This window comes from Caenorhabditis briggsae (assembly GCF_000004555.2).
Source record: "Caenorhabditis briggsae complete genome, chrV, whole genome shotgun sequence".
Taxonomy (NCBI): domain Eukaryota; kingdom Metazoa; phylum Nematoda; class Chromadorea; order Rhabditida; family Rhabditidae; genus Caenorhabditis; species Caenorhabditis briggsae.
This window is the reverse complement of record NC_013488.2, coordinates 6,306,084-6,332,787: the sequence shown is the minus strand read 5'-3', so window position 1 is coordinate 6,332,787 and position 26,704 is coordinate 6,306,084. Positions and strand designations below refer to the sequence as shown.

Sequence of the window (26,704 nt, the reverse complement as noted above, 5' to 3'; positions counted from 1 at the left end):
ATTTCACGCTCTCCCACAAAACGATTCCGAACTGCAAATTAATTTTTGATCTACAGAAAAAAGTTTGGCGCGACCACAATTTCAGGTCTAAAAACATAATTTCAGAATTTTTTATCTGATTTTGCGGAGATTGAAGATGATTCAAATGATTCTTCAAAAATTAATTAGTGGTTATAGAATCCTGTATGGTCTTTTCCCGGAAGAAAATATTCCAAAAATGGTCATTTTTGAAAGTTTTTTACAGAAAAAATGTATCTCCTCTTTCAGTTTTTGACATTTCTAGGAGTTCTATAGCTCAAAAGAACCGCAATAATTTACTCTTTATTTTGTATGAATGAATTTTTGATTCGTCTGATAAACAATTTTTTATAATCAAAAAACAACGCAAAAATGCGATTTTGTGCCATTTCGTGAGGTTTTTTGATTATAAGAAAAGTTTCATCAGACGAATCAAAAATTCATCCATACAAAATAAAGAGTAAATTATTGCGGTTCTTTTGAGCTATAGAACTCTTAGAAATGCCAAAAACTGAAAGAGGAGATACATTTTTTCTGTAAAAAACTTTCAAAAATGGTCATTTTTGAAATTTTTTCTTCTGGAAAAGGACCATACAGGATTCTATAACCACTAATTGATTTTTTAAGAATCATTTGAATCATCTTCAATCTCCACAAAATCAGATAAAAAATTCTGAAATTATGTTTTTAGACCTGAAATTGTGGTCGCGCCGAATTTTTTTTTCTGTAGATCAAAAATTAATTTGCAGTTCGGAATTGTACTGTGGGAGACCGTGTTAGGATAATACTTGTCAAAGTGAAGAAAGTAGCACTTTTTGGATAACCCAAAATTTTCTTTCCGTGATTTTTTTCGTTCCATGATTTATTTTTCGTTGCATGGTTTTTTTTTCGTTCCGTGATTCTAGAACATTGCCGAAAAATATCTGTTTTTGGCCTTTAGTACTGAAAGCAGTTTCAGAGGCCATATTTCGGCTCCTTTAGAGAACGGGCTAAAAGTGTTTTTGGATTCGGATTCAGCATGTTCGAAAGTACCTTTCTACTACTTTTGAGCAAATTCTCAAACGGTGTCTGAAAAACGTTCCCTTGTATTTATGTCTGTTCAAAGAGGGTTACGAGCTACAGACAACGCGTGCAACTCGAGAATAAACTCTTTATCTTTTGAATCGGAACAAAGTCGATTATATTTTTCATAGATCGGAATCATGTTCATCCATAACGCTATTGCCAAACTACCTGGAGTCAAAACTATTCAAGTAAACGAATCACAAGCTGTTGTCAGGTACATACTATTCTTATTTTTGAAACCCATATTTCTTACAGACACTTACGTAGCACTAAACACCGAGTTGATAACAACGATTGGCATTTGGTCCCTCAAGTCGATGGGACATTACGAAAAATCATGAAACGACCACTGGAATCAGAATTTGCTGAAAAGATGACAAACGCAATCGTGCAACGAGTCCTGAATGTTTACGATCGAGTTCCGGTGAAATGTGACAGGATAGCAAGATATCTCTGGGAATCTCGTAGATTTCTAGACCCATGTGAATCTATGTCATCTGTATTTTAATTTGTTCAATAGTTTGTTCTGTCATATCCTGACATATTTCATGTACCAAAACATCATTTATTTTTTACGAATGAAAAATTGTACAAATTAATTTGTTGTAAGTTGCATTAAGTGTTCGGAACACTGATGACATTATTTTTCCTAAATATTCTTCGGTACTCTGATACGATCATCATAAAAACCAGATTATTAATCGAGGGATATGAACTAAACGAATCCAAAATTCCAGACGTTTTGATACATCCAGCAAAGGTGCTAAAGTTATTGGTGTAGATTGGAGCACAAATGAAGTACATATGTCAGTTTGGGCTTTCAGTATTGTATATCAAATATTATATGCCGTATGAAATAGAAAAATATTGCCAACGACAACTGAGTTCCATTTTTTTTTGAAAGTTTCATATCAAAAGACGACTACAAAGTCACTCAAAATCGGCATCATTATTTTTAACCGACTACAACTTTCGGGAATTTTCATTTTTAATTTCTGAGTAAAGCGAGGAACTGGTGAGAAGAAGGATATAATAAATGAATTACACTGAATATCATCTCATTTTTGATTGGCGACTTAACAATTCATTCAAATTCAAACGGAATAAATTCCATCAAATAATTTTTTCATCGACAATTTGCCAACACAGATTGCCACCGAAATTCGCCAAAGGCATCCTGGAAACCGCTCAAAAGACAACAGCCGCAGTCGAGTTAGTAGAAATTCGTCTACTTTGAGTGTCTTAAAAATACGTTGTACTCATTAATCTGGTCTGAAACTTTCTGAAATTATAAACCAAATTTGAACAACATCTCCCTTTTTTGACGAATTTCTCATTTGTGATTGCTTTCTGGAGTTTGGCAAACCTTGACCCACTGACTTTTTTCTGTTTTCTTCAACCTACATCCTTCTTGTTTTCTGACACAAGACATTGGATCCCATCAAAGACTAGCTTGCGGGTGAGTAAAGACTAACTCAAGCCCCAATGAGATTTTTTCTTCGAATCACTGAAATGGCGTGGCATGTGCTGGATCTTACAAGGGAAGTATTTTCAGACACCGGTTGAAAATTTGCTCAAACTTTTGTCATTGGTACTTTTGGGCACGCTCATCACAGAACTGAAGTCAGTTTTTCAAAATCGGCCCTGTAAAAAAGTTATGGGCTGTTTAAGTGGTTTCAGTGCTAATTTCTCACTTTTGGAGTAAATTTTTGAAAGGGTTAATAACAGTTCTTCGGAGTTTTTTTGTATGTAAATCGTACTTTTAAATGCCACTCTACAATCTGAGAAAGTTTCCTAATTTTTCAAAAAAATGTCGCATGGGGACCCCCTTTGGCAATTTTTACAATTTTTCGAAAATTTTCAAAATGTGCTAAAATGAGTTCTAAACGTAGATAAACGATGAAATGAGTACTTTCACAAGATGCGGTAGCCTGAATACCTCTCGAATTCACAAATAAGGGATTTCTTTAGAAACTTCAATGGATCGTAGACTTCGAAAATTGACGAGAAGAAATCAAATAATGAATTGAATAGTTCCTGATTTATATTGCTTTTTCCAAGACAGAAATGAGACAATCTAGGGAAATCGGACTAACAATTCGACTAGCAAAGACTTGAAAGTGGGGCTTCCAGAAGTTTTCCAGAACATCTACCAGTATTTTTCGAATTTTATCAAAAGTAATGATATTTTCTAAATAAATGACAATCTGGATTAAAAAATTTCGAAAAAAAATTTATGCAACTTTTTGAGACTTCAAGAGGTTCAGAAAAAAAACAAAAAAGATTCTGGAGAGGGTATCGAACCTGACCCTTGTCAGACACGTCCGTCCCTCCTCACCACTACACTACTGCTGGCTGCTCTCTCCTCTGTACTGAATGAATATAAGAAAGGGGGAAAGGCGCGGCGCTCAAAGGCGCTTGTTAAAGTGCCAGGACAAGAGTCTACTGGCTGACAAAGAAGCAAGAAGTCAGTTCTGTGTTCGGTAGGAGATAAGGATCTCCAGGGACCAGTAAAAAGGAGCGAATCCTTTTGCCCTAGTGCCCGGCTGTCCGGTTTTGGGTTTTTAAATGAAAGGTTAGCCGCCACCAAAACCGAACCCGCGGCCTTCCGCACAATAGCCGCGCACGCACACAGCTGCGCCCACAGGTCCTGGGCGCGCATACGCATAATGGATGGGCGACGGAGGACGCGCCGATGAATTGGGTACAGGGAAAGGACGCCGGTATGGGGCATATACGGGGCATATGGTGCACACCGCCGCCGCAAAGCATCTCCTCGCCTGGCTTGCAGGCACTCGATGAAATGAACTAAAACGTTGGTTGGGGTTCCTAGAAGTATCAGTTAAGTTCTATTGTGATGTGATTTTGTTCAGGTCTTCCGATTTCGTACTTTTCCTTTATTATTCCATTTTTTTTATATTTTGAACGACTATTACTGATTTTTCGAAACTCAATGTTTTGGTTTTGAAAAAGACTTATGGCAGTTTCCATTTAAGTTTGATATGCAATCAAAAACAGAAGAAAATGGGAAAAAAATTCGCTAAAAATTGTTTTTTTTTCATTTGTTCAAAAAATATGTCTCACTTTCACTATTTTTGAAATTGCATGAAAAATTGAAAATTTTTATAATTTACACTTTGTAATTATTGTATACTTACCAACTTACCTTTTACTCCACCTGAAAATACTTTACAATAATTAAAAAGTGAAATAAAAAAATCTCAATATCACCTATTTTGGCGAAAAACATAGCAATCAACGAGTGAAAGACATGTTTCTGCAAGAATTCAGCGATTTTTTATTCTGCCATAACTCTTTTTCACAAAAAACATCGAAGGAATAATCGAAAAACCAGAAATGTAGGCTCGAATTGACGAAAAATTGACAAAGTTGCCGGTGTGGATTTACGGTAAACAATAGGCGCATCCGGGATTTCGGAGTGTTGTAGTCGGCCCCATATCGCACACGTCGCCCACCCACCCAGAATCCATCTAGGATACGCGCGCATTCGGAACACTCGATTCAGCCGCTCCCACATCGCACACATATGAGACTCATCGCAGCTCGTTGTTCGCGATATGTGTCAAACGGACTTCTAGAGGATCGCATATGAATCGGGTCCTTTATGCGCATCATCGCCCAGGACCTGTGCCATGAGAGCCACAGAGAAAGAGGGGAGGGAGGGCGTAGAGGTTCTACTCGACTGGAGAGTTTGGTGTGGTCGTCGCTGCACGCTAATGCAAAGCATAGTGGTTGACGCGAGCCCGCTTTTTGTCGGCTGCAGCATTATACCGCGCCTTCGCCGATTCGGTTGTCGTTCTATACTAGAGGCGCCTAAAAAGACAGCTAATCGAGTGAATTCATATCACAGTGAATGGTTGCGGCATAATCTCCGGAGGATAGGAAGGGGTAGAAAAAGCCGATATCGTGCGTTGCGGGTTCGAGTTCGATAGCCAGCATTTTTTGTGGATTTTCAACAAGGTTCAGAAATGTGTGAGAATGTAAGCGAACGATTTTCTCTTCTTGAATGAAATGGTAAAACAAAAGTATCCCGTTTCTCAAATTTGATTAGTTTCAAGTCGATTTAATATTTGATTGATTTTCGAAACTTTCACTTTGTTTTTGTCTCAAGTCACTAGATAACCTTGGAAGAAAATATGGTGAAAAATCAATCGCCGAAAAATTACTCTTTACCAGATTATCAATCTGATGATTCTTAGAGTCAGCCACGGATGTTCGGAACGGAGTTCGGAATTATGACCATTCTCGGAATAGAATTTCTACCGGAAAAATTCCGAAAATTTTTTTTGGAATGTCTCTTTTTTTCGGATTCCCATCTCGATCGGAATTTTTCCAAAGCTTTTTTTTCGGAATTAGAGATTTTTGAACTACGGTATGTCAAAGACCCACGCCAAACAATTGCTTGCAGGTCAAGAGCGAACTTACGTTTGATATTTTTTTGCGCTGTCGAAATCTTTCTGTCAATTTTCACCAGTTTTTGGCGTTTTTGTGCGTTAAGAATTGAATTTCTACTTTAAAACTTGAATTTTTTAAAAACTCCGAATATTCCGAAATTTTAACATTTTGAAAATCTTAAAATTTCGCATTTCCGAAACTCCTAAATTTTGGAAATCTAATTTTCGACATTCAGCAAAATTCCGAGCAGGGCATTCCGAACATCCCTGGAGCGGGCTGACCTATTGTGCGGTACGCTAGGTGTTTTTTCTTTTGAAAAATTTTCTTTGATTATTTTAAAATTTTTGTTTTCTTCTCTTCTTTGCCTTTTTACAGTTTCTGTTTCGGTAGGGTCCGAAAAGAATCTTTGCAAAATTTTTCCGCAAAAAATAGTGTTGAAGAATAGAATGCCACCCTCTAATAGAACTTTCTCCCAGCTCTTCATTTAAAATAGAACGCAATGGCATTAAATTAGACTACATAGGTGCAAATCTAAAAAGAGTTAAAAAATGTTTCTAAGATTTACTAATAGAAATTCTTCTGCGCTTATTCTTTTCAAGGTCTCAATTCGAATCTTTGGATATTCAGAAGTTTGAGTATTTGGAATGTCTAAAATAAAGATATCCAGTAATTGTAAAAGTAAGACAATTGGGGATTTAGAGATCAGTTACAAAAAAATCGAAAGTTCCAAAACTCTTCATTGTCAATATTCAGAAGTTTCAAGTCCGGATGTCCACGTTTTCGGAAGGTTAATTCATGATTTTTTTTAATTCGAAAGACTTCGTGTTTTGACTTTCAGAATTTCTAAGTCGAAACTTAAGAAAGTTGGAAATTGAGAAATTGAGACAGTCCTAACTCAACATTGAGAAAGAAAAATGAAAAAATGAGGAGCGGTGCGACGAACAGTACAATGAATAGGTCTCATCGCGCCGAAGGCGCACTATCGAGCTGTTTGAAGCACCGGAGGCGCGGCAAACATGCTGGTGCTCACATAAAAAGTTTTGCGACAAGGAACGAAGGATAACAAACGTTTGATTGAAAATTGATGAAGAAATAGAGGAAGATGAGGATCGATCCTTTATTGTTCTAGATCACACGAGAAGTAGAAATTTTAATTCAAAACTACTTTATTAACATTAAGAAAAATACATACAACATTTAGGTTCCTATCAAAAATAATTGTTCAGTTTTATCATAAACCCAATCATTCACTTTATCCATTTCCGTTTTACATAATCCACTTGTACTTCGGCACACTTTATCCTCCACTTTCCTAAAAAAATAATTCCATAGAATCAACTAATGAGACTCACATGATTTTATTGACACATTCCTGTAAAGCGTCGTAAGATTTCGAAGAAAACTTTGGTATCACACCGTTGAATATCTTATGAGCCTGAAAACAACACGTTCACATCGCTGAACTTGTCTTTAATGATACTGTATCTTCCATATTTTTTATATGAGTAGAATGATTGTCTGGGAAAAAACGGTAAGGTTTTTCCGTAGTTGCAGGTTTCTGATCTTCAGCGTTATATCGGAAATGAAGAAGTGCGCCGTCTGCCTGAAATATTTCCATTAGAAATAAATTCCAATTTTCAAAAACTCTCGTTTTTATTACTCATCGAAGAATCAATAAAACTGTCTGGCCAATGAACTTGTGCTATATGGATAGCAGATGCATTGAAAAGATACTGAGTGAAATCTCTTATTATTTCAAAACCTAATGTTTTCTTTCCTACTTTGGATGGCCAAGTTAAAATCTTAAATTTCGGTGATGCCACTCCAGAGAAATGAGATGTATATATTTTCGGAGTAAACAATACGTAATAATTCCCAAAGGACAGAGCTCCAACTTTTGTACCCGTCATTTCTTTGGTCGCATAATCGAGAAGTCTACCATTCGTTGGAACCATGACCTCATCAAAATCAGCAATAGTTCCAATTGTAGTTTTTATATCAAGAATACAAATATTCATAGCCAGAAAATATGAAAGTATAAAAACGCTATCATCAATTTTTGGATATTTATCAGCGATATCAATTGGTAAACTTGGGAAACTAGGCCAGGATTTTATTTCAATCATTCCCTGAAATAACATGAACGTTTTAAAATTTTTAAAGGTTTTCTACTTACCAGGTCTCTGTAATACTCCAACGTCTTCCAAGTTTCTTTTGTTGCCGAATGAAAGTATACAATAAAACGAGTGGCTCCTTGAGCTCTCCATGCTTCAATATACAGTTCAATATTTTGCCATTGAGAGTAGTAGTACACTGGTTGGAGACATACAGTAATCCCTTCTGTTGATTTTTTATAAACTTTTTGAACATTCAGTTCTACTTTCCTACTGCCAAAATGAATGGTAACCTGGAAATATACGTCTTGAAAACTTGCTATTTCCAAATAAAAATCACTTTTTTTAAATCGTGATTTCCTTTCAAACTGGATGAAAATATATAGGGGTTATAGACGCACGGTACTTTTTTGATAAGAGCCGATGGACAATCATCATCTAGATGTTTTCCATAAATATTTTTTCTGACTGGTGCAGAATTATTTCCATTGAAATGTAGATCGGCTGACAAAAATTGATAATTTTTTAGGCATGGGTTTAGTGTAAAAATGCGAAGACGTGGCGGAGTGAATCGGTAATCAACGTATGCCGATTGATAGAATGTAATGGGAAATGAAGCATTTATCGGTTCACCTATCACACTGAAAAATGAGAAAATGTTTAACATAATTGTTCGGAAAGTTGAATTCTTACATGCCCAACATTTCACTAACAGTTTCCAAATATCGAAAATCAGGTTCATGGGAGCGAAGTATTAAGATTACGCATATTAATGAAATTAATACAAACTTAGATCTTTGAATTTTTTTCATCATCAGATTTAGAAAGTTCATGGAGCCTAAATACATTCGGTAGAGAATTTGAATCTTGACTGATCTCTGTTCCATTTTATAGTGATTCTCAAAACCTGTCTAAAGAATTAGGAAAAAAACATGGTGTTGTCATAGTTTAGGTTTTTGTTTCTCACTTTAATAAAAAGAAGTTAGAATAAGCATTTACGAAGCTACGAATGTCCTCCTAAATAGCATTGATCTACGAAAAACATGTTTAAGTCAGAACTCGACATTAATTTGTGCTTATGCAATCTTTAAAATGTTGCCATATGTGTTTTAGATTTGTATCTTAATTCTTCCCTTTCTCGGAAAATTCATTGTATTCGAAATTTACGTAAGTGAGAATTATAGAATTATTGGATCTCGGGAGAATCTAGATTCGAGTTTTTTTAATAGTGGTCGTTTTCTAATGTTCCCAAATCTGGGATTTCAGGGGCCAAGAAAGCAGTCCAAAGTGACGCCTAGATTCCCAAGGTTTCCAATTGGGCAGAATTTGAACCAGTGCAACAATGTAAATTTTTATTGCATTGAGAAAAACGACATCGAAAAATGATTTTTTTTTGTCGGGTAAGAGCCCTGGCGTTTTTCTCAATGAAGAATTTTTTTCGAATTTTTTCTTTATTTTTATGTGAATCTACCTGCTTTTTTGCACATTTTAATGCAATAAAAATTTACATTGTCGCACTGGTTCAAATTTTGCCCAATTTGAAATCTTGGGAATCTGGGCGTCACTTTGGGCTGCTTTCTGGGCCCAGGAATCCTAGATTTGGGAACTTTGGACGCGCCATAATAAACAAAAAAAGTTCAAGATCAAGAACGAATTGAATACTCAGCAGGTTGTTTGTCCGAAATCAGATTTTCTTCCTATGAAACATTATGAAGATACCGAAGTATTTCCATATATCGATTCCTTTTGTCAATTTTCCTTGTTTTTTTTTCGATTTGTTTACAAAAATATAATACATACATACAATTCGAGTCGGTGAAATTTCCAGTTTGGGTAATCAAAATGTATAAACTTGAAAGTGAAACAAATTATGACCAAAAGCTGACTAACTTAAGTGGATGGTCGGACGTTGGTCCGATGTTGGCCAGAATTTGAAGGCACTGCGTGTGATGCGGCGCGCACATTACTCATTTGGATTTATTTTCAAAACTATTTTTCTCGCCATTTTCGATGTAATGTTTTGTTTCAAAGTTCCATCCTTCTAATTTTTTAAGCATTTTTTTGACAAGTACGTCGGAGACGAAAAAAGATTACGAAACTTCAAATTTTTAGAAATTGAAGTTTTTTTTCACAGAAATTGAAGTTTTCAGAAAACTAAAAATTCAAGTCAATTTTTCAACGCCAAGTACTGGGGAATCGCGCAAATGACAGGTAATTTTTTTTGAAAAAAAAAGATTTTTTGAAAGTGTTGTTTCCAGGAAACAAAAAATTGAACAGAGGGATGCTAGAAAATTCGAAGAAGAACAAAAAAGTTTATCAGGTAAATTCCTATTTTCTTAATAAATATATAAGTTTATTAATATTTCAAATAGAGCCACTCTCACACTCGTCACAATACACAGCGATATCTTCAAAATTTAAACGATCTAGTTCTCGATTTACTTATTTTTCTGTATTTTTTTTTCTTAATTTTATTCATTTGTATGTAGAATTATTTTCTTTAATAAATAAAATACGATATAATGTACTGTTGTTTAAAAAAATGAACCGGCCAAAAGTTGCCGGCAACGTCCGAATAGGATGAAAACTTTTTTTAATCCAACTTCTTCTATACATTCTCTGCTTTTCCCAAAATGTCTATAACATTATAAACAGATTTCATTCGTTTCAGTATTCTTTTCACAAAAGTAATTTTTGATTCTGAATCTGATTTTTTATTACCCAATATGAATGCGTTGATGGTTCTCACGTGGCAGTCAGAAAATAGGGTCGACCTATAAACTTGCACTGTACAGTAATCCCTTAAGCCGATGGACATTTGCTTTCCACATGTTTTCTATAGATATTGAACCATTGTTGTGTTACATTTTAGGACGCGTTCTCCGAAGAACTCAACTGTAAGCCTACTGTCCATTGTACAGAAAAATTCAAACTAGTTTTAATGCATTGATGTTATATATCACAAAAGTTGAGACACTTTTAAGATAAAAAATGTACATTTGGTTTGGACACATCCGTTACTGTCCAAACGGTGGCCAACTTTGGTCAAAAAATACAAATTTTTCTGGATGGAGATAATGATTTGATTTAACTTGGAATAGATTATTCTTACTATTTTGAGCAATTTGTGTGTCAAAACCAAAATTCTAGCTCGTTTCCTTTCAGCTGAAAATTTTGATTTTTTTTTCCGATGTTGAAAAAAAATCACTGAAAATCCGTCGTCAGAAAAAATTTTAACGTTACTGCAAAAAAGATAATATTAGATTCAAAACCAGCGTAAAAAATGACACTAGAAAATTTTTTGGCAAGTTTGGATATCCTGGGTATAAGTCCAGTTTTCGGCCAAAAAGTGCGAAAAACCGAGGTTTCACCATGGTAAGTACATGGTAACTAAAATTCGTCCAAAATCGACCATCTCCAATTTTTATGAAATTTATAACAGACGTAGTATTTTTGATGGGTAGTATTCTGGCAAAGTTTCAGAATCGGTGCTTATCGTCTTCTTGTATTCCTGGAGCTCGTATTTTTTCACTGTAAATGGACTTGGAAGCAATTTTTGCCGCTTTTTTTGTGCTTCTGAAAGTACACGAACACAATGAACACGGATTCTGAAACTTTGCCAGAATACTACTCATCAGAAATACTACGTCTGGTATAAATTTCATAAAAATTGGAGAGGGTCGATTTCAGGCGAATTTTAGTTACCATGTAACCTCATTTTTTTCCCACTTTTTGGCCGAAAACTGGTCTTATACCCAGGATATCCAAACTTGCCAAAGAATTTTCTAGTGTCATTTTCTACGCTGGTTTTGAATCTACTCGGTTGCGGCTGTTGTCTTTTGGGCGAAAGTTAAGGGTTTGCCATGAATTGTTAAGTTGCCAATAAAAACATGACACTATATTTGGTATGTATCTTTTTAGATATTTTGCTTTCTCAGTTTTAATTCATAATTGATAATTTATACTCAGAACTTGAAATTTAAAGTCGGTGGTTTAGGAGAAGGTCGGACGCAGGTTTGGCAAACTTCGGCGAACTCTGGGCGAGTTTTGAATGCGTTGCGTGCAAGCGACGCGTGCATTTCGAATTTTGCATCACCTATTTTTTTCCTATTTTCAGTGTTTTATCTGAATTCCTGCTCAAACTTCTAAATATTTTTATCCAAAAATGATTAGATTTTCGAAACCGAAAACGACGAAGAACAAATACCGTAAGTGGAATAGAAAATTTAAATTAAATCCTTTTTTCATTCAGCGTCGAACTGAGACAATCATTTTTCCGAGTTCTATCTCGTCTACGCCCCCTTCGAGCACATCTCCAGGAGTTTTCCACTGATAGAATGTAAGGTAAACAACAATTATGTTTTTCAGTCATTAATAACGTTTTTAGACTCAAGATTCGGAATTTCGTGAATGCCGCAAATCCTCCGCTTGGAAGGGACAAATCGGAGAAACCGCGAAGTCAGAAGAAGCTTCAAAAGGTTCGTATATTCTGGGTTTGAAGCTTTCGAAAACGTCCAAAAATATTGAGAAAATGCTTTTAAAATGTTTGTAATGTTGTGAAGATATATCTCCCTAAGTATATCGACAATGAAAATCCGACCTCATCGAGTCCATTTAAAATTTTTTAAAGGTTTCCAGTGAAATGGTAGGCGAAATGTCGTGAGAAATAGTTTAAAATGTATCGAAATTCAATTCTGCACAAGCCTTCTAGTCTGCTAAGTGTCAGAATTAGCAAATTTTCAGTGGGAAAAATAAAATGATAAAATTTTTTGAAAATTAATACATTTTTTCAGAAATAACAACTACAGCCAACTTCCCGATCGAAAAATCGACTTGGGCACGGAAAAGGATAAAGTGAAGATGGCAACATCAAGCCGGGAGGCGAAAAGTTTTTTAAGCTTCTTTTTTTTGTATGTTCTTTTTTTCATCATTTTTTTGTATTAGTTTTTATAACTATTTGAATAAGTAAAATTTTCTCATTGAACTAATCTTCCAAGAATAAAAAATAACAAATTTAAGGCGAAGCCAAGGCAAAGGTGGAAGTTTTAGGCGAAAGCTGGGCAAAGTTTTTCCAGCTTTTGAGCGGCGTTTGGGCACCTTCTGGGAAAATCTTAAGCGTAATCTGGCCAAACAGCACCCAAAAGGGGGCCAAGCTTCGCCCAAAAGACGACAGCCGCAGCCGAGTAATATTATCTTTTTTGCAGTAACGTTAAAATTTTTTCTGACGACGGATTTTCAGTGTTTTTTTTTCAACATCGGAACAAAAATCAAAATTTTCAGCTGAAAGGAAACGAGCTAGAATTTTGGGTTTAACACGAAAATTGCTCAAAATAGCAAGAATAATCTATTCCAAGTTAAATCTAATCATTATCTCCATCCAGAAAAAAATTTATTTTTTGACCAAAGTTGGCCACCGTTTGGGCAGTACCGCATGGGTCCGAACCAAATGTACATTTTTATCTTAAAAGTGTCCCAACTTTTATGATATATATCATCAATGCACAAAAACAAGTTTGAATTTTTCTGTACAGCACTATTTTGGTTTTGCCAGAGAATGTGTCTTAATGTTGTCATTTTGTTTTCATTTCAATCCTACATATTATGTCAATGTTTTAGAGGTCACATAACCACAAACGCTTTGTAATTGCCTCTTCTGTTTTTTCATTTTAAAATCAACAATATATTCTGCTGAACTGGGCGCAATACATTGTATGGAGCATGCATAAGAAGGCGTCGGATGAGTAGGATTTCGTTTTTTTTCTAACAAGGGAAGTGCCCGAAGTGTCCTCTCGCTTTTTTAGATATTAGTGGAAAAATTTCCCTTTCCTGGACTAGCACAAAACGGATAAATTAAGGGGCCCATGCGCAGGTAGAGCAGAATGGCAAAACTTTTTCTGTTTTTTTTTCAGAAAAAGTAGATCAAGTCCTTTCAAAAAATCAAAACTTTGAACAGAGCACAGGTAAAATTATCAGCAAACGTGTATCTTGTAGAACAGATTACATGTTACAAAAAGCCATTACCCCTTGATATCTTTGCAAAGAACTTTCCTATGACGGGAAAAGTGCGAATGGTCTGATTGCTTTTCAGACTATTCCTTCTTTTTCAGACTATTCCTTCCAGAATTGAACATTTTAAGCGTTATGGGAAACAATTAAACAACGTGACAGGTGAAGCCATTGTTCGTTTACATCATGATCGAGAACATGAAAACGGATCTAAAAAGAAACTCCTCCCATATGCAGATTTTACGAATAGCACTTATTTGATTTTATGACTCTCGTAAAATTTTACGAGTATAAAAACCCCCGAAAATCCGTGAAGATTTTCAACATCGCCTTTTACCCTCCTCCTGACGCCTCCATTCCAAAAAAAAATGCGGATAACAATCTCAGATCATTTAAATAATGTATTAAAGAGAACAAAATGAAACAATGTGTCGGGAAACCGTCCCGGTTTTCTTCTAAAATTCCTCTCTTGCTCATTACAAAAATAACTATTTATAGATGTCGCACAGGTATTTTCTGCTAAATGAAGGTAGCATATTTGTTTTTTGATTCCTTTGTTTTTAATCAGTTTCAGGTCACTCAAACAAACGTCGATTTTTCGACAAACTCATCATTCTGACAGATATAACTTTCGTTAGCGGCTTAATTTTCACGATGATTGCAAGAGAAGGAAATGAAGGCAAAAAGGTCTTGCCTGTTTTCAAAGCATTCCATGATTGTGTTCGTCCAAAATTGACACATCTCAAAGGAAATTATGAGCAGGTTGGGTCCCTAAAAATCATTGAAGAATCGTTTTTGACTTGAACAGTTTTAGTTTTGGCACTTATTCACAACACTAACTGAGGAATGCGATTACTTGGAAGCGTACAAGGCTTTGGATATCCGAACAGCCGAAAATCAAGATGAGACAAAGTATGTAGCATTCCCACACCGGGTGAGAGCCTTACGAAATAATTTTGAAACTATTTTCAAGAATCTAGGACAAACTTTTAACAATGGTTACTCTTGGAATTGGTCATGACGTGAATGCAGAAGTTAAACTGAAAGAGGTTCTCCATTTCATGGCATAAATCAAGTAATCCCAAAATTTCAGCTCTACCACAATATTGAATTCTTTGGTGCCGGTCCAGCATCCGATATTAACAAAGATCTCTATGTCAATACTTTAGGAGGCGAATATTTTCAATACGCGGTCAGTGGGACAAATGGAATGCAAAAGTCGAGAGTTTATGAAAGTAAGTTAAGAAATTATTTGAAAAAGAGGCGAAAGTATGCATTCTAACAGCACAACCGACTGCTGTCATTTTTTTCAGGTTTACCCAAACATAGCTGAGTTACGGTGGCACAAGCTGTGCGGCCGACCGGTTTCATTTATGACAGCACACGATAGCTACTAAATAACCTCGAAAACTTTCCGACCCCTCTTCCCAAAAAAACAAACAAAATGTCAATGTTTACAGAATAAAGATACGAAGAAAAAATCACGAAACACATCGGAGTGCATAATTTCCTCAAAAATGTTCTTCACAAGGATAGAATCGAAATTTGGAGATTGATATCGAGCAAAACGAGTATCCAATTCTTGAGCAACTCCACAGCAATGGACTAATCGAGAAAGAGGGCGTGAAGATTTGTCAGATTAATGTGGAGCTACATAATGACCTCTTTGAGCAGAACTCTCAGTTGGAAATGATGAAATTTCATGATTTCGCGTGGAAGCTTCTGGAAGACAAGAAGTTCATCATGATGAAGCCGGTTGATGTCTCTGTAAAAACTTTCCATTTTATCAGAACTTTTATCGTTAATGTTTCGGATAAGGAGTGCACTGATTTATATTTGAAATGAAGAATCGTTTTCGAGTTTCGATTAAAGAGCATAATCACATCAAACACACACAAAAGAAAAGTGTGTACAAAAATACAAAACTTGGGATACTGTATCATGTCTTTTAACGAAGTTACAGACCAAACAGGCCGAAAAAACCGCCAGGGCCATGCCCGGACCGGATTCGCAGCTTTATAGCTTATAACTTTGTCTATAGAGATACAGATTTTCAAATTGTTTTGTTTTGAAGTGCTCGTCGAGTTCTATCATATGTGACTAGGATGGCTGAAAAATATTGATTATGAAAGAAACTATGACCCGCCAGGGCCCATTTGCAAGTATTGTAGTAAGACGATCAGTGTATGAAGAAAACTGGATATTGCAGCGCTGGCAATTTATTGTAGAAAAGAAACTTATGGGAGGTTCGACATTCAGGGCAATAGAGGATGGTGGAGGAGAGTATATTACAGTGAAATATTCAAAAACAGGCAAAACATACACATTTTGTTTTTATTCTACTTCTATTATTTTACAAAAAACAATAAGCGATTGAGATCTAATGAGCATAACAACCAATATCATTAATGAAATGTGTACCTGTTGCATAATAATAAGTAATGGGATAGAGAGTTTCCATTGGAATGTGTGTGGCAGTGACATGAGTACATTTGATTTTTGGATGTTGCACAAATTCACATAATTGAGGACCAGGGCATTCAATATTTTCGAGTCTCCCTAAATAATGATATCGATAATATCGATTGTTGTAACATTTGACAACAAGGTCAGTGAAGTAATGGATGTTTGGAAGTTTTGCGAAGATTTTTCTGATCCGAGGCTTCCGTATCATTCTTTGAAATTCTTTTTCAATGCTTGCAACATATTTGCTAGAGATAATTTTTGCAGTGGAGTTATCGAAGTATAGTGGTTCAGTGAGAGCCCTTCCACTCTCATTCTTTTCATCAGTCTGAAATTTGAGGTAGTTTTTTTTTTAATTTCTACAAACTATTAATTAAAGGGGAACTAAATTTTTATCGCATTAAAATGTTTCAAAAATATGTATTTTCCTAATATTATTGCGAAAAAATTCAAAAAAATCCTAAAACCTCGAAAAACGGCGTTGAAAAAAATGATTTGAATTCACGCGCAGTGAGAAACCTAGGCCACGGCATTGTAGCGCCTTCCTTACATGGAAGTTTTTCCCGATTTTTTCGGTTTACATTCCCGGCAGGTAAAAAACGTAAAAAATTACCGTCGGCCACTTGAAAAGAAGGCTGTCAAGCTCCGTGGCCTAGGTTTCTCAATTCGCGGGAATTCAAATTTTACCTATTTTCCGAATATTATTGCGAAAAAATTCAAAAAAAAAATCCGAAATTCCCGAAAAACGGCGTTGAAAAGGAAGAAAATTCAAAAAAAGGTGCCGCCGGGGGACGAGGATTTTCAGTGAGAAACCTAGGCCACGGCAGCGGGCGCCTTTCCTACGTGGCAAATTTTCCGGATTTTTTTCAATTTCTTGTCCGGCAGGTAAAAAACGTAAAAAACCACTGTCGGCGACTTGAAAAAAAGGCTGTCAGGTGCCGTGGCCTAGGTTTCTCACTGAAAATCCTCGTCCCCCGGCGGCACCTTTTTTTGAATTTTCTTCCTTTTCAACGCCGTTTTTCGGGGATTTCGGATTTTCTTTGAATTTTTTCGCAATGATATTTGAAAAATAGATTAATTTTAACATATTTAAATGCAAAGAAATTTTTGATTGGAGTCCCCCTTTAACACTTCCTCGTTCTTTTTTCAACTCACCCACACTATTGTTTTCAAATGAGTGATAACATTCTCTGTAACTTCATATTTTTGGAATCCATTTGGAAGAATTGGCGGATAATGTATCCAGGTGTAGTTGAGATTCCTAGGATCCACCACAATTTTCCCCGTTTCTCTCTGTAGTTGAAATCTCATTTTATTGTATTTTATAATCCACTCACTTTGTGTTTACATTCTAAACTACCGATCATTTTCTTTAACGAGAATCTGGAACTATCTCTCGCTACCACTGCATCATAATTTTCTTTATGATAAAAGATATAAGCCATTTTTTTCTTTCCGTCCATTATTTTTTGAAATTCTTCTGCGTAGGTTGGCGCTACTTTGGGTATCAGAACATCATCCAGGTCTAGGAAAGTTACAAATCTAGCAGATTCCTTGAACTGTAAAAGGCAATCGGTTTGAGAAGCAGCTTGATTTCGGAATTCAATCTGATTGTAAGGATCGGCGATGGTTTTAGGAACTCCAGGAAAGTCAACTTTCACCCAAGGCTGAACAGTCATGTATCCCTATAATTTTTGAGTATTGAAATCGTTTCATAAACTTTAACAAACCTCTTTTTCATATTCTTTCATTAGCTCGTAGAAAGGAGTGACAGAACTGATCAGATATAAATGCATGTGAGCTCCAAATCTGGAAATAAGAATCATTCCGGTTAATTTTTCTCAATCCGTAAATCTGTTCATGTTAGAAATTCTGACAAGAGATATCCGGTTTATGTCCGGATCAAACGATTTTGATATTTCTCTTTCTCTCATCATTCAAAATTTCGAGGAACATGGGTAACATTGAAAACCATAATTGCAAAGTACGGAACTAAAATGCTGGTGGATTTTAAAATTTTTTGATTGATTTTTGTTAAGAAGTTTAGGTTTTAAGCCATTCTCGTCTATGTCTTTTACTCGTCTATTTTCCGGCTAGAAAGTCATATCTTCTCACTCGAAATTCTCATAGTTCGGTCTTGCAAAAGTCTTCGTTTTCAGAAGTCTGGAGCTTGGATGTCCAGTCCCGAATAATTTTGAAATTTTTAGACGATGTAAAAAAGACCAAGACGGAAACTTTGCATTGACAGAGTTTTTTGAAAACCCCCAGTTTTTCAGCTACTTGCAGAGTTCTGAAAGACACCTGTTTTTTTCACGTTTTCTGTACAAAAACATGCCAAAATGAGGTGCCTTTCAATAATCGGCCAGAATCTGAAAAACTTGGCATTTTCAAACAATTCTGTGAACGTGAAGTTCTTAGTCTATTTAAGTCTGTTGCACCCTGTTCGAAATTTCCAAAGTGATCGGAAACTTGACAGTCGAGCTCCAGACTTCTGAAAATGCTCAAAATCAACTGAAAAATACGTTTTTGTATATCTTATTGACCGGTACCGTGATTTTCTTCCGACTTACTTTCTATAAATATGAACCGCCAATAAGAAGTTCTGCCACTGCTCACTAACGTACAACGGAGACGTACAAACAACAACTTCTCGTTTCGTATATGAAGGCATTGTGAATGGAATCTGGAAATGTTCTCGCTCGAGACTTCCACATTTCCTAGTTAAAAAATCCAACCTCAGCCAATCCATTATACCCGAGCATACTAATGCTTTTCACATTTGGTAAGAGTTGCGCTGTTGCGAAAATCGTTATTATTTGACAAACTTCATGAGGTGTCACCCTGAAAAAAATTGAAGCCCATCGTTTATGAAACTCTGAATTCTACACTCACCTTACGTACGGAGCTCTCACTATAACGCTAGCAGTGGCATTGCTACCCATTATAACTAGTTCCGATGGATCTGATGATAGGAAAGGTGCCAATTTGATAACTGGATTCCAGACGAGGTTAATGCTCATAACGAGAGCAATTGCATTGTCACCCAAACTAAATTTCACTAAGGCTTATCAAAAACTGTAATTAGAAATCGAACCTTTTAGAAGTTGGATAATAATAGGAAGAAGTAATGAATGCCTTGAGTTGCCTACCGTTTCGAAGAATTTCACCAGTTGCAATGAGATCCTCTCTGAATTTGAATAGTCAAAGTTTTACAAATCAATCTGGTACTACTCTGGAGAATTTTTGGGACGCTAGGGCACCGTGCCCTGTTTTGGTTCACCGTACCGTGTCCCCAGCTTGCAGGTGTGGTGCCCCTACCGTGTCGTTGAACCATCTACGCATATCGTTTCTAGTGTTTGAATTTTGAAGAACGGCGCACATCACGGTAAGTGCACGCAAAATGCATACCTCTCTCGGGAAGGATTTCCCCGTTACAGAGAAACCGGTGCCACAAGTAGAAACACATTTCCTGAGTAACTTACGTAGTGACAGTGAGCCCAAGACTAAACTCAATAATTGTGACCAATAACCATACAACAAATAGTAAAATAAATACAAAAACGAAAACTTCTTTGGGTCTCCGACGAGGTTAATGCTCATAACGAGAGCAATTGCATTGTCACCCAAACTAAATTTCACTAAGGCTTATCAAAAACTGTAATTAGAAATCGAACCTTTTAGAAGTTGGATAATAATAGGAAGAAGTAATGAATGCCTTGAGTTGCCTACGTTTCGAAGAATTTCACCAGTTGCAATGAGATCCTCTCTGAATTTGAATAGTCAAAGTTTTACAAATCAATCTGGTACTACTCTGGAGAATTTTTGGGACGCTAGGGCACCGTGCCCTGTTTTGGTTCACCGTACCGTGTCCCCAGCTTGCAGGTGTGGTGCCCCTACCGTGTCGTTGAACCATCTACGCATATCGTTTCTAGTGTTTGAATTTTGAAGAACGGCGCACATCACGGTAAGTGCACGCAAAATGCATACCTCTCTCGGGAAGGATTTCCCCGTTACAGAGAAACCGGTGCCACAAGTAGAAACACATTTCCTGAGTAACTTACGTAGTGACAGTGAGCCCAAGACTAAACTCAATAATTGTGACCAATAACCATACAACAAATAGTAAAATAAATACAAAAACGAAAACTTCTTTGGGTCTCCGACAGAAGCTACGCATTGTTTCTTTGCCAGAAAGAGGGAAAAGGAAAGGAAAAACCATTATAGCTATTCCAAACTTGAGATCTTATTCTCGATAGTCTTTCAATCGTTCAAATGAGAAATAAGTTTGCAAGAGACATTTTAGACAAAGAGAACACGGATACAATTACCGTTCGGAAAAAGAGATACCATAAAACTTGTAATAGAAGCCCCCCCCCACACTTTACTTTTACAAACTTATTTCCGATCCTGTCAAAGATATGAAATAGATGTCGACTAATAAATTGTTAATATGAGAAGCTACATAATATGAGAAGTGTTTTGCCAGTTGACAAATTTTTGATATCTTGCGTAGGAGCCAAAAAAACATGACAGTCGAACCTAATTTAATGCGAAAGGCAAAATATAAAAATTTTCAAAAAGAGCAGAAGAGGAGTATCAGGATGGTTTTGTTGGGGATTCGACGACATTCAAAAAACGAAAATTCTAAATTTTTTGAAATTATGAAAGTTTGGAATACTGAACATTTGAAGTTCTGAAATACTTAATTTCTGGAACTCTGAAATTCAGAATTTCAATGTCAGTATTCAAAATATGGCATTCGAAATTTATTATAAAAGTCAATAATGGTTTTTATAACTCCTTCGTATTTCATATTTCGTATATATCCTAATTCTTCGTCCATTCTTCCTGGACGCTCGTGTTCACGTTGACACCTGTTATTTTTATTTGACTTCTCCGATTTTCAGACAAATTCCACATTCGTCTTCTGTGTCAATTGAAGAAAATCAAAATGTCTCAAAAAAAGTATTTCAAAAATCGTAAGAGATCAAAAATCAAAAAAGGTTTTCAACACAAACACCCATTTTCCCATTTTCGCACTTTCGTTTTATTGTTTTAAAGAACTGGCGGAGATCGAAATCTTAAACGTAAAACCGTAATCGTTTTTTTTTTCAAATAATTCATTTACATAATTACTAAAAGTCTGTCCTAGATATTAAGGCACTGCACGGTCTCCCCTGTTCCCGAACTGCAAGTAGTTGAGCGCTATTGCGCGATTATTTTTTGAAAAAATTTGTACAGAAAAACCAGTTCTCAACGAAATCTCAACGAGATTTACGAAAGTATTTTTATATGTCGGTTTCCTCATCTTTCATAGCGAAATTTAGCTTAAAAACAGGAAGGAGGCACCACCGGAAGGAGTTGACAGGCAACGAACAGCCGCCCTTTCCTCTATCCCCTCCAGGGCTTGCACGAGAAGTGCCGCGGTGGCCGACTGGATAGTGCACAGGTCCTGGGCGATGATGCGCATAAAGGACTCGATCCATATGCGATCCTCTAGAAGTCCGTTTGACACATATCGCGAACAACGAGCTGCGATGAGTCTCATATGTGTGCGATGCGGGAGAGGCCGAATCGAGTGTTCCGAATGCGCGCGTATCCTAGATGGATTCTGGGTGGGTGGGCGATGTGTGCGATATGGGTCTGATACGGTAGGCCGACTACAAAACTCCGAAATCCCGGATGCGCGCATTGTTTACCGTAAATCCACACCGGTAACTTTGTCAATTTTTCGTCAATTCGAGCCTACATTTCTGGTTTTTCGATTATTCTTTCGATGTTTTTTGTGAAAAAGAGTTATGGCAGAATAAAAAATCGCTGAATTCTTGCAGAAACATGTCTTTCACTCGTTAATTGCTATGTTTTTCGCCAAAATAGGTGATATTGAGATTTTTTTATTTCACTTTTTAATTATTGTAAAAATCGTATTTTCAGGTGGAGTAAAAGGTAAGTTGGTAAGTATACAATAATTACAAAGTGTAAATTATAAAAATTTTCAATTTTTCATGCAATTTCAAAAATAGTGAAAGTGAAACATATTTTTTGAACAAATGAAAAAAAAACAATTTTTAGCGAATTTTTTCCCATTTTTTTCTGTTTTTGATTGTATTTTTAAAATATTAATTCGCATATCAAATTTAAATGGAAGCTGCCATAAGTCTTTTCTAAAACCAAAACATTGAGTTTCGAAAAATCAATAATATGTCGTTCAAAATATAAAAGAATATGGAATAATAAAGGAAAAGTACGAAATCGAAAGACCTGAACAAAATCACATCACAATAGAACTTAACTGATACTTCTAGGAACAACGTTTTAGTTCATTTCATCGAGTGCCAGCAAGCCAGGCGAGGAGATGCTTTGCGGCGGCGGTGTGCCCCATATGCCCCGTATATGCCCTATACCGGCGTCCTTTCCCTGTACCCAATTCATCGGCGCGTCCTCCGTTGCCCATCCATTATGCGTATGCGCGCCCAGGACCTGTGTGGGAGCTGCGTTAGCCGGAAGCTGCGTTAGCCGGAAGTTCGAATCACTCTTGTGTCTATTGTCTTTTTCTTTAATATCCTCGTCGAATTTTCCGTGCCGCAGGATTGCAAGCTTCTAAACCCCGCCCACTTTTTTACGCACCGCAAAAAAATAGGAGAAAGTCAGTACATTGAGGTCTGGTACAAAAGGGTCTGTAACTCATGTCTGGAGAAAGATTTTTCGCTGAAATTTTGGGAATGGACTTCTATAAGAATGGATAAAAGAATCCAATAATAAAAATAAAAATATATATTTTGAAAATTATGTTGTGGTGCCTAAATGCTTGAGATTTTATAAGATTCGAGGAAAATACAAATGATTACCAGTTAAATACCTCACCAGCAGTTATCAAAAAACAAAACATCGCACGCTTTATAGGGCAACGCGCTTACTGCTTCAGAAAGTCGAGATGTGCCTCATAATGCTGCAGAAAGTCTAGAGAACCTTCAAACTGCTGCAGAAAGGTGAGAGAAAATCCCGAGATGGTTCCAGGGCTTCAAAGCCTATCCTTGTCCGGTGCTGCTCAAAGGTCCTTGTCCTCGAAATTTTTCGTTGGTTTTTTTGTATTTTTCATCATTGTGTAGATTTTCGCGATTCTCCGAAAAAAAAACAACGCTGGAACTTTGTTGTGACTCAAATTTCATCTGAATGTAAGGTCATTTTTTAAAAACTTCTGCTGTGCACGGCGGGACTGAATGGTTTCATCGGCCAAACAGGAGAGTATTAGAAAAGATCATGATCGAGAAAATAAAAACGGATCTGAAAAAGCACCAATCCAGTTTTTACAAATATCACTTTTTAATAATTTAACGACTCTCGTAAAATTTTACGAGTATCAGAAAGTCGGAAAATCCGTAAAATCCCTAAATCTACAAAACACATTTGATCTGTATCTAAGATTTTCAACATTGCCCTTTTACCCTCTTCTAGACACCTATATCCCAAAAAACTGCGGATAACAATCTGATGTCAATCGCATCATATGTTTATGTATTAAAGAGAACAAAAGAAGCCAATGTAGAGTGTAACCATCCCGATTTTCTACTCAAATTCCACTTCTGATAATCATGAAAACCACATTTAAAAAATCGCACCGGTATTTTTTTCTAAATGAAGGTAAAATGTTTTTTTTTGAATTCTTTGATTTTCAGTTAGTTTCAGGTCACTTAAGCAAACGTCGAGTTTTCGGCAAACTCATTATTCTGACAGGTTTAACTTTCATTGGCGGCTTAATTTTCACTTCGATTGCAAAAGAAGGAAATGAAGGCAAACCGGTCTCGCCCGTTTTCAAAGAATTCCATGATTGTGTTCGTTCAAACTTGGCACATTTGAAAGGAAATTATGACAAGGTTTGTTTCCAAAAATATATTGTTATCCGAATTTTTACTTAACAATTTTTAGTTTTGGCACTTATTTACAATACTGACTAAGGGATGTGATGACTTGGAGGTATATAAGGCTTTGGATATCCGAACAGCTAAAAATCAAGACGAGATAAAATATGTGGCAATCCCACACCAGGTGAGAGCATTTTGGGAATCTTTTAAAGCAATTTTCAAGTTTCCAGGACGAACATTTAACAATGGTCACTCTGGGAATCGGTCATGACGTGAATGCGGAACTTAACTGAGAGAAGTACTCTACTTGAAGTCATAAATCAAAGAATCCCAAAATTTCAGCAATACCCCAATATTGAATTCTTTGGCGCCGATCCGGTATCTGATATCAACAAGGATCTTTATGTAAATATTTTGGGAGGCAACTATTTCGAATACGCGGTCAGTGGGACAAGTGGAATGCAGAAGTCCAGAGTTTATGAAAGTAAGTTAAGAAATTATTTGAATTCAGGGCGAAAGTATGCGATCCGACATGGCGGTATACATTGATCCGTGTTGGTTATCGTGTTTCTTTCACATATGACATCGGTCGACGTAGCAGCGGCACGACAAATAACCACGAAAACTTTCAAGTCCCCTCTTCTCAGAAAAAAAAAGTTTTTCAGGAGAAGGATACGAAGAAAAAACCACGAAACACATAGGAGTACACAACTTCTTCAAAAATGTTCTTCACAAAGATCGAATCGATATTCTCTGGATCGATATTGAGCAAAACGAGTATCCAATTCTTGAACAACTCCACAGCGATGGACTGATCGACAGAGCGGGTGTGAAGATTTGTCAGATTAATGTGGAGCTACACAAGGACCTTTTTGAGCCGAAATCTGATTCCGAAATGATAAAGTTTCATGATTTCGTGTGGAAGCTTCTGGAAGACAAGAAGTACATCATGATGAAGCCGTATTACGTGAAGGGTCTGAGTTATATCAGAACTTTCCTTATTAATGTTTCGGATAAGGAGTGCACTGATTTTTTTTTGAAATAAATAATCGTTATTATCGAATTTTGATTAAACAACATAATCACAGCAAAAACTGAAGCTTTCTCTGTTTCTATTGGCAATATTTTCTAAATTATGACTTTTGAACTGCAATTGCACTTTTGAGCTAAATTATCTCAGCAAATATTTTATGAGTTGGCAGTTTCCTTATATAAATCCAAATAATTGAGATCAAAGCGCATGTGCGACATCACCTGCATCACGTTATTCAACTTATCACAATTCTCGCCATTGATTTCAGGGACATGCAATTCGATCTCATAAATGTCCATGCAAGAATCCTTGGAAACGTTTGAAATAGACATCTCAGCTTAAGAGTCTTTATTTTTTTCAAAGACTATTTTTGAGAATTTCAAAGTTCTTCCAATGAAAAGTTCTCAATATGATATCTTGTGGTCCGGTACTATTCCGCTCCTGATAAGGCGTGTAAGTGGGCGTAAAGTTGTGTATCAGTATTTTTTAGCCACCCTGTATGTGCGGAAGGGGGGTCATTTGATTGACAAAGAATAGCTAGCTCTGGACGCCCGGAAACCTAAATTTTCGTGAAAAAGGGTATTCTATGTATGTCTTTGGTGATTTGTCGAAGGAGACGAGACTGGGAACTCTTACATGGTGTTACCCTCGAAAAAAATCGAGACCCTATATGGTTGGATAAAGCGTGAAAAGTTATTTTAGATTCCAAATGGAATAGTTGGTAAAAAATTTTTTTTGGGAGTTATAGTCCAAAAAGTACAAAAAAATGCTAAATTTTCAAAAATCATAACTNTGTCAAGTTATGTCCGTTTGTATATAGTTAAACTTGATAGAACGACCAAACTATTTTTTAAACATAATCAGAAGAATGTAATCTTATCAACGGCTTGAACAGAATTTTGATTTAGGCCCTAGAATCAAAAATATTTACGATTTTCCGAGCCTGACCCCTATAGATGTGCCCTGTCACATGTCAAAATTTTGATTTTTTCAAGATGATGATTTTAAGAAATGGTACGGCATTTGAAAAATTAACTTTGTATGTCGCAGGATTTTATTTCAAACACTCTAGGCAAACGATACTCAAGTAAAAATCACAAAAACAAGTATGCCCCTCATCATACCGGCCGCCGAGGACAACGAATTCAAAGAAGCCAAGTGCCAAAAATCGATATTTTTCGGCATAACTTGTGTGGACATGATTTCCCCCGGGGTATTGATATGTTTCTATAGTAAATCAAATGTGTTGAATTCAATGGTCATAATGAAAAAAAAAGTTAACCTAGGATTTTTGAGATATTGAAAATTTTTTTGGTTTTTTCAAAAAATCAATAATCCAATCAATAGGAAAAAAATTAAAAATGTTAATTCTCAAGTGTTCAATTAATTGTCTATCTACTGTTTTTTTAAATTTCAACAAACGGACATAAACTGACAAAGTTATGATTTTTTAAAAATTTTGACATTTTTTGGTACTTTTTGGACTATAACTCCCAAAAAAAATTTTTTACCAACTATTCCATTCGGAATCTAAAATAACATTTTACGCTCTATCCAACCATATAGGTTTCGATTTTTTCGAGGGTAACACTTGGGAGTCATTCCATGTTAGATGAAGGGAACTACAACTGCCACCTTGTACGCTGCACAATAGGAAAAATTAAAATCGGTAGTCAAACCAAAACAGGGAGCAAAGACTAAAGACTACTTCCAGCGCAACAATGCGA

At 36.2% G+C, this 26,704-nt stretch overlaps 5 protein-coding genes across 5 annotated transcripts in view; 3 read left to right on the top strand and 2 right to left on the bottom strand.

Annotated features, from left to right (window-relative positions):
• CBG06409 overlaps nucleotides 1–1,591 on the top strand; it is a gene marked incomplete at both ends in the record, with an annotated part of 4,762 nt that extends 3,171 nt beyond the window's left edge. The window contains 2 exons of the mRNA XM_002647310.2: nucleotides 1,212–1,297; nucleotides 1,339–1,591. Coding sequence (XP_002647356.2) covers nucleotides 1,212–1,297; nucleotides 1,339–1,591 — 339 coding nt within the window. The remainder of the gene's footprint in view (nucleotides 1–1,211; nucleotides 1,298–1,338) is intronic.
• A 2,719-nt stretch (nucleotides 1,592–4,310) lies between these two features.
• On the bottom strand, nucleotides 4,311–8,500 carry CBG06408 (the record flags this gene model as incomplete). The annotated part of the gene is made up of 5 exons (XM_045237149.1): nucleotides 4,311–4,360; nucleotides 7,181–7,628; nucleotides 7,676–7,906; nucleotides 7,954–8,254; nucleotides 8,307–8,500. 5 exons carry the CDS (start codon nucleotides 8,498–8,500, stop codon nucleotides 4,311–4,313), a joined length of 1,224 nt encoding a protein of 407 aa, XP_045093206.1.
• Nucleotides 8,501–14,117: 5,617 nt separating this feature from the next.
• Nucleotides 14,118–14,952, top strand: CBG06405 (the record flags this gene model as incomplete). Its single annotated transcript, XM_002647308.2, has 5 exons — nucleotides 14,118–14,148; nucleotides 14,194–14,381; nucleotides 14,434–14,553; nucleotides 14,713–14,854; nucleotides 14,933–14,952. The coding sequence occupies 5 exons, from the start codon at nucleotides 14,118–14,120 to the stop codon at nucleotides 14,950–14,952; spliced, it is 501 nt and encodes a 166-aa protein (XP_002647354.2).
• Nucleotides 14,953–15,999: 1,047 nt separating this feature from the next.
• On the bottom strand, nucleotides 16,000–20,259 carry CBG06404 (the record flags this gene model as incomplete). The annotated part of the gene is made up of 9 exons (XM_045237148.1): nucleotides 16,000–16,410; nucleotides 17,238–17,375; nucleotides 17,420–17,767; nucleotides 17,813–17,891; nucleotides 18,653–18,765; nucleotides 18,818–18,923; nucleotides 18,975–19,130; nucleotides 19,177–19,269; nucleotides 20,144–20,259. The coding sequence occupies 9 exons, from the start codon at nucleotides 20,257–20,259 to the stop codon at nucleotides 16,000–16,002; spliced, it is 1,560 nt and encodes a 519-aa protein (XP_045093205.1).
• Nucleotides 20,260–21,630: 1,371 nt separating this feature from the next.
• On the top strand, nucleotides 21,631–24,989 carry CBG06403 (the record flags this gene model as incomplete). Its single annotated transcript, XM_045237146.1, has 6 exons — nucleotides 21,631–21,697; nucleotides 23,769–23,956; nucleotides 24,009–24,128; nucleotides 24,175–24,216; nucleotides 24,287–24,428; nucleotides 24,610–24,989. The coding sequence occupies 6 exons, from the start codon at nucleotides 21,631–21,633 to the stop codon at nucleotides 24,987–24,989; spliced, it is 939 nt and encodes a 312-aa protein (XP_045093204.1).
• Nucleotides 24,990–26,704: the final 1,715 nt, after the last annotated feature.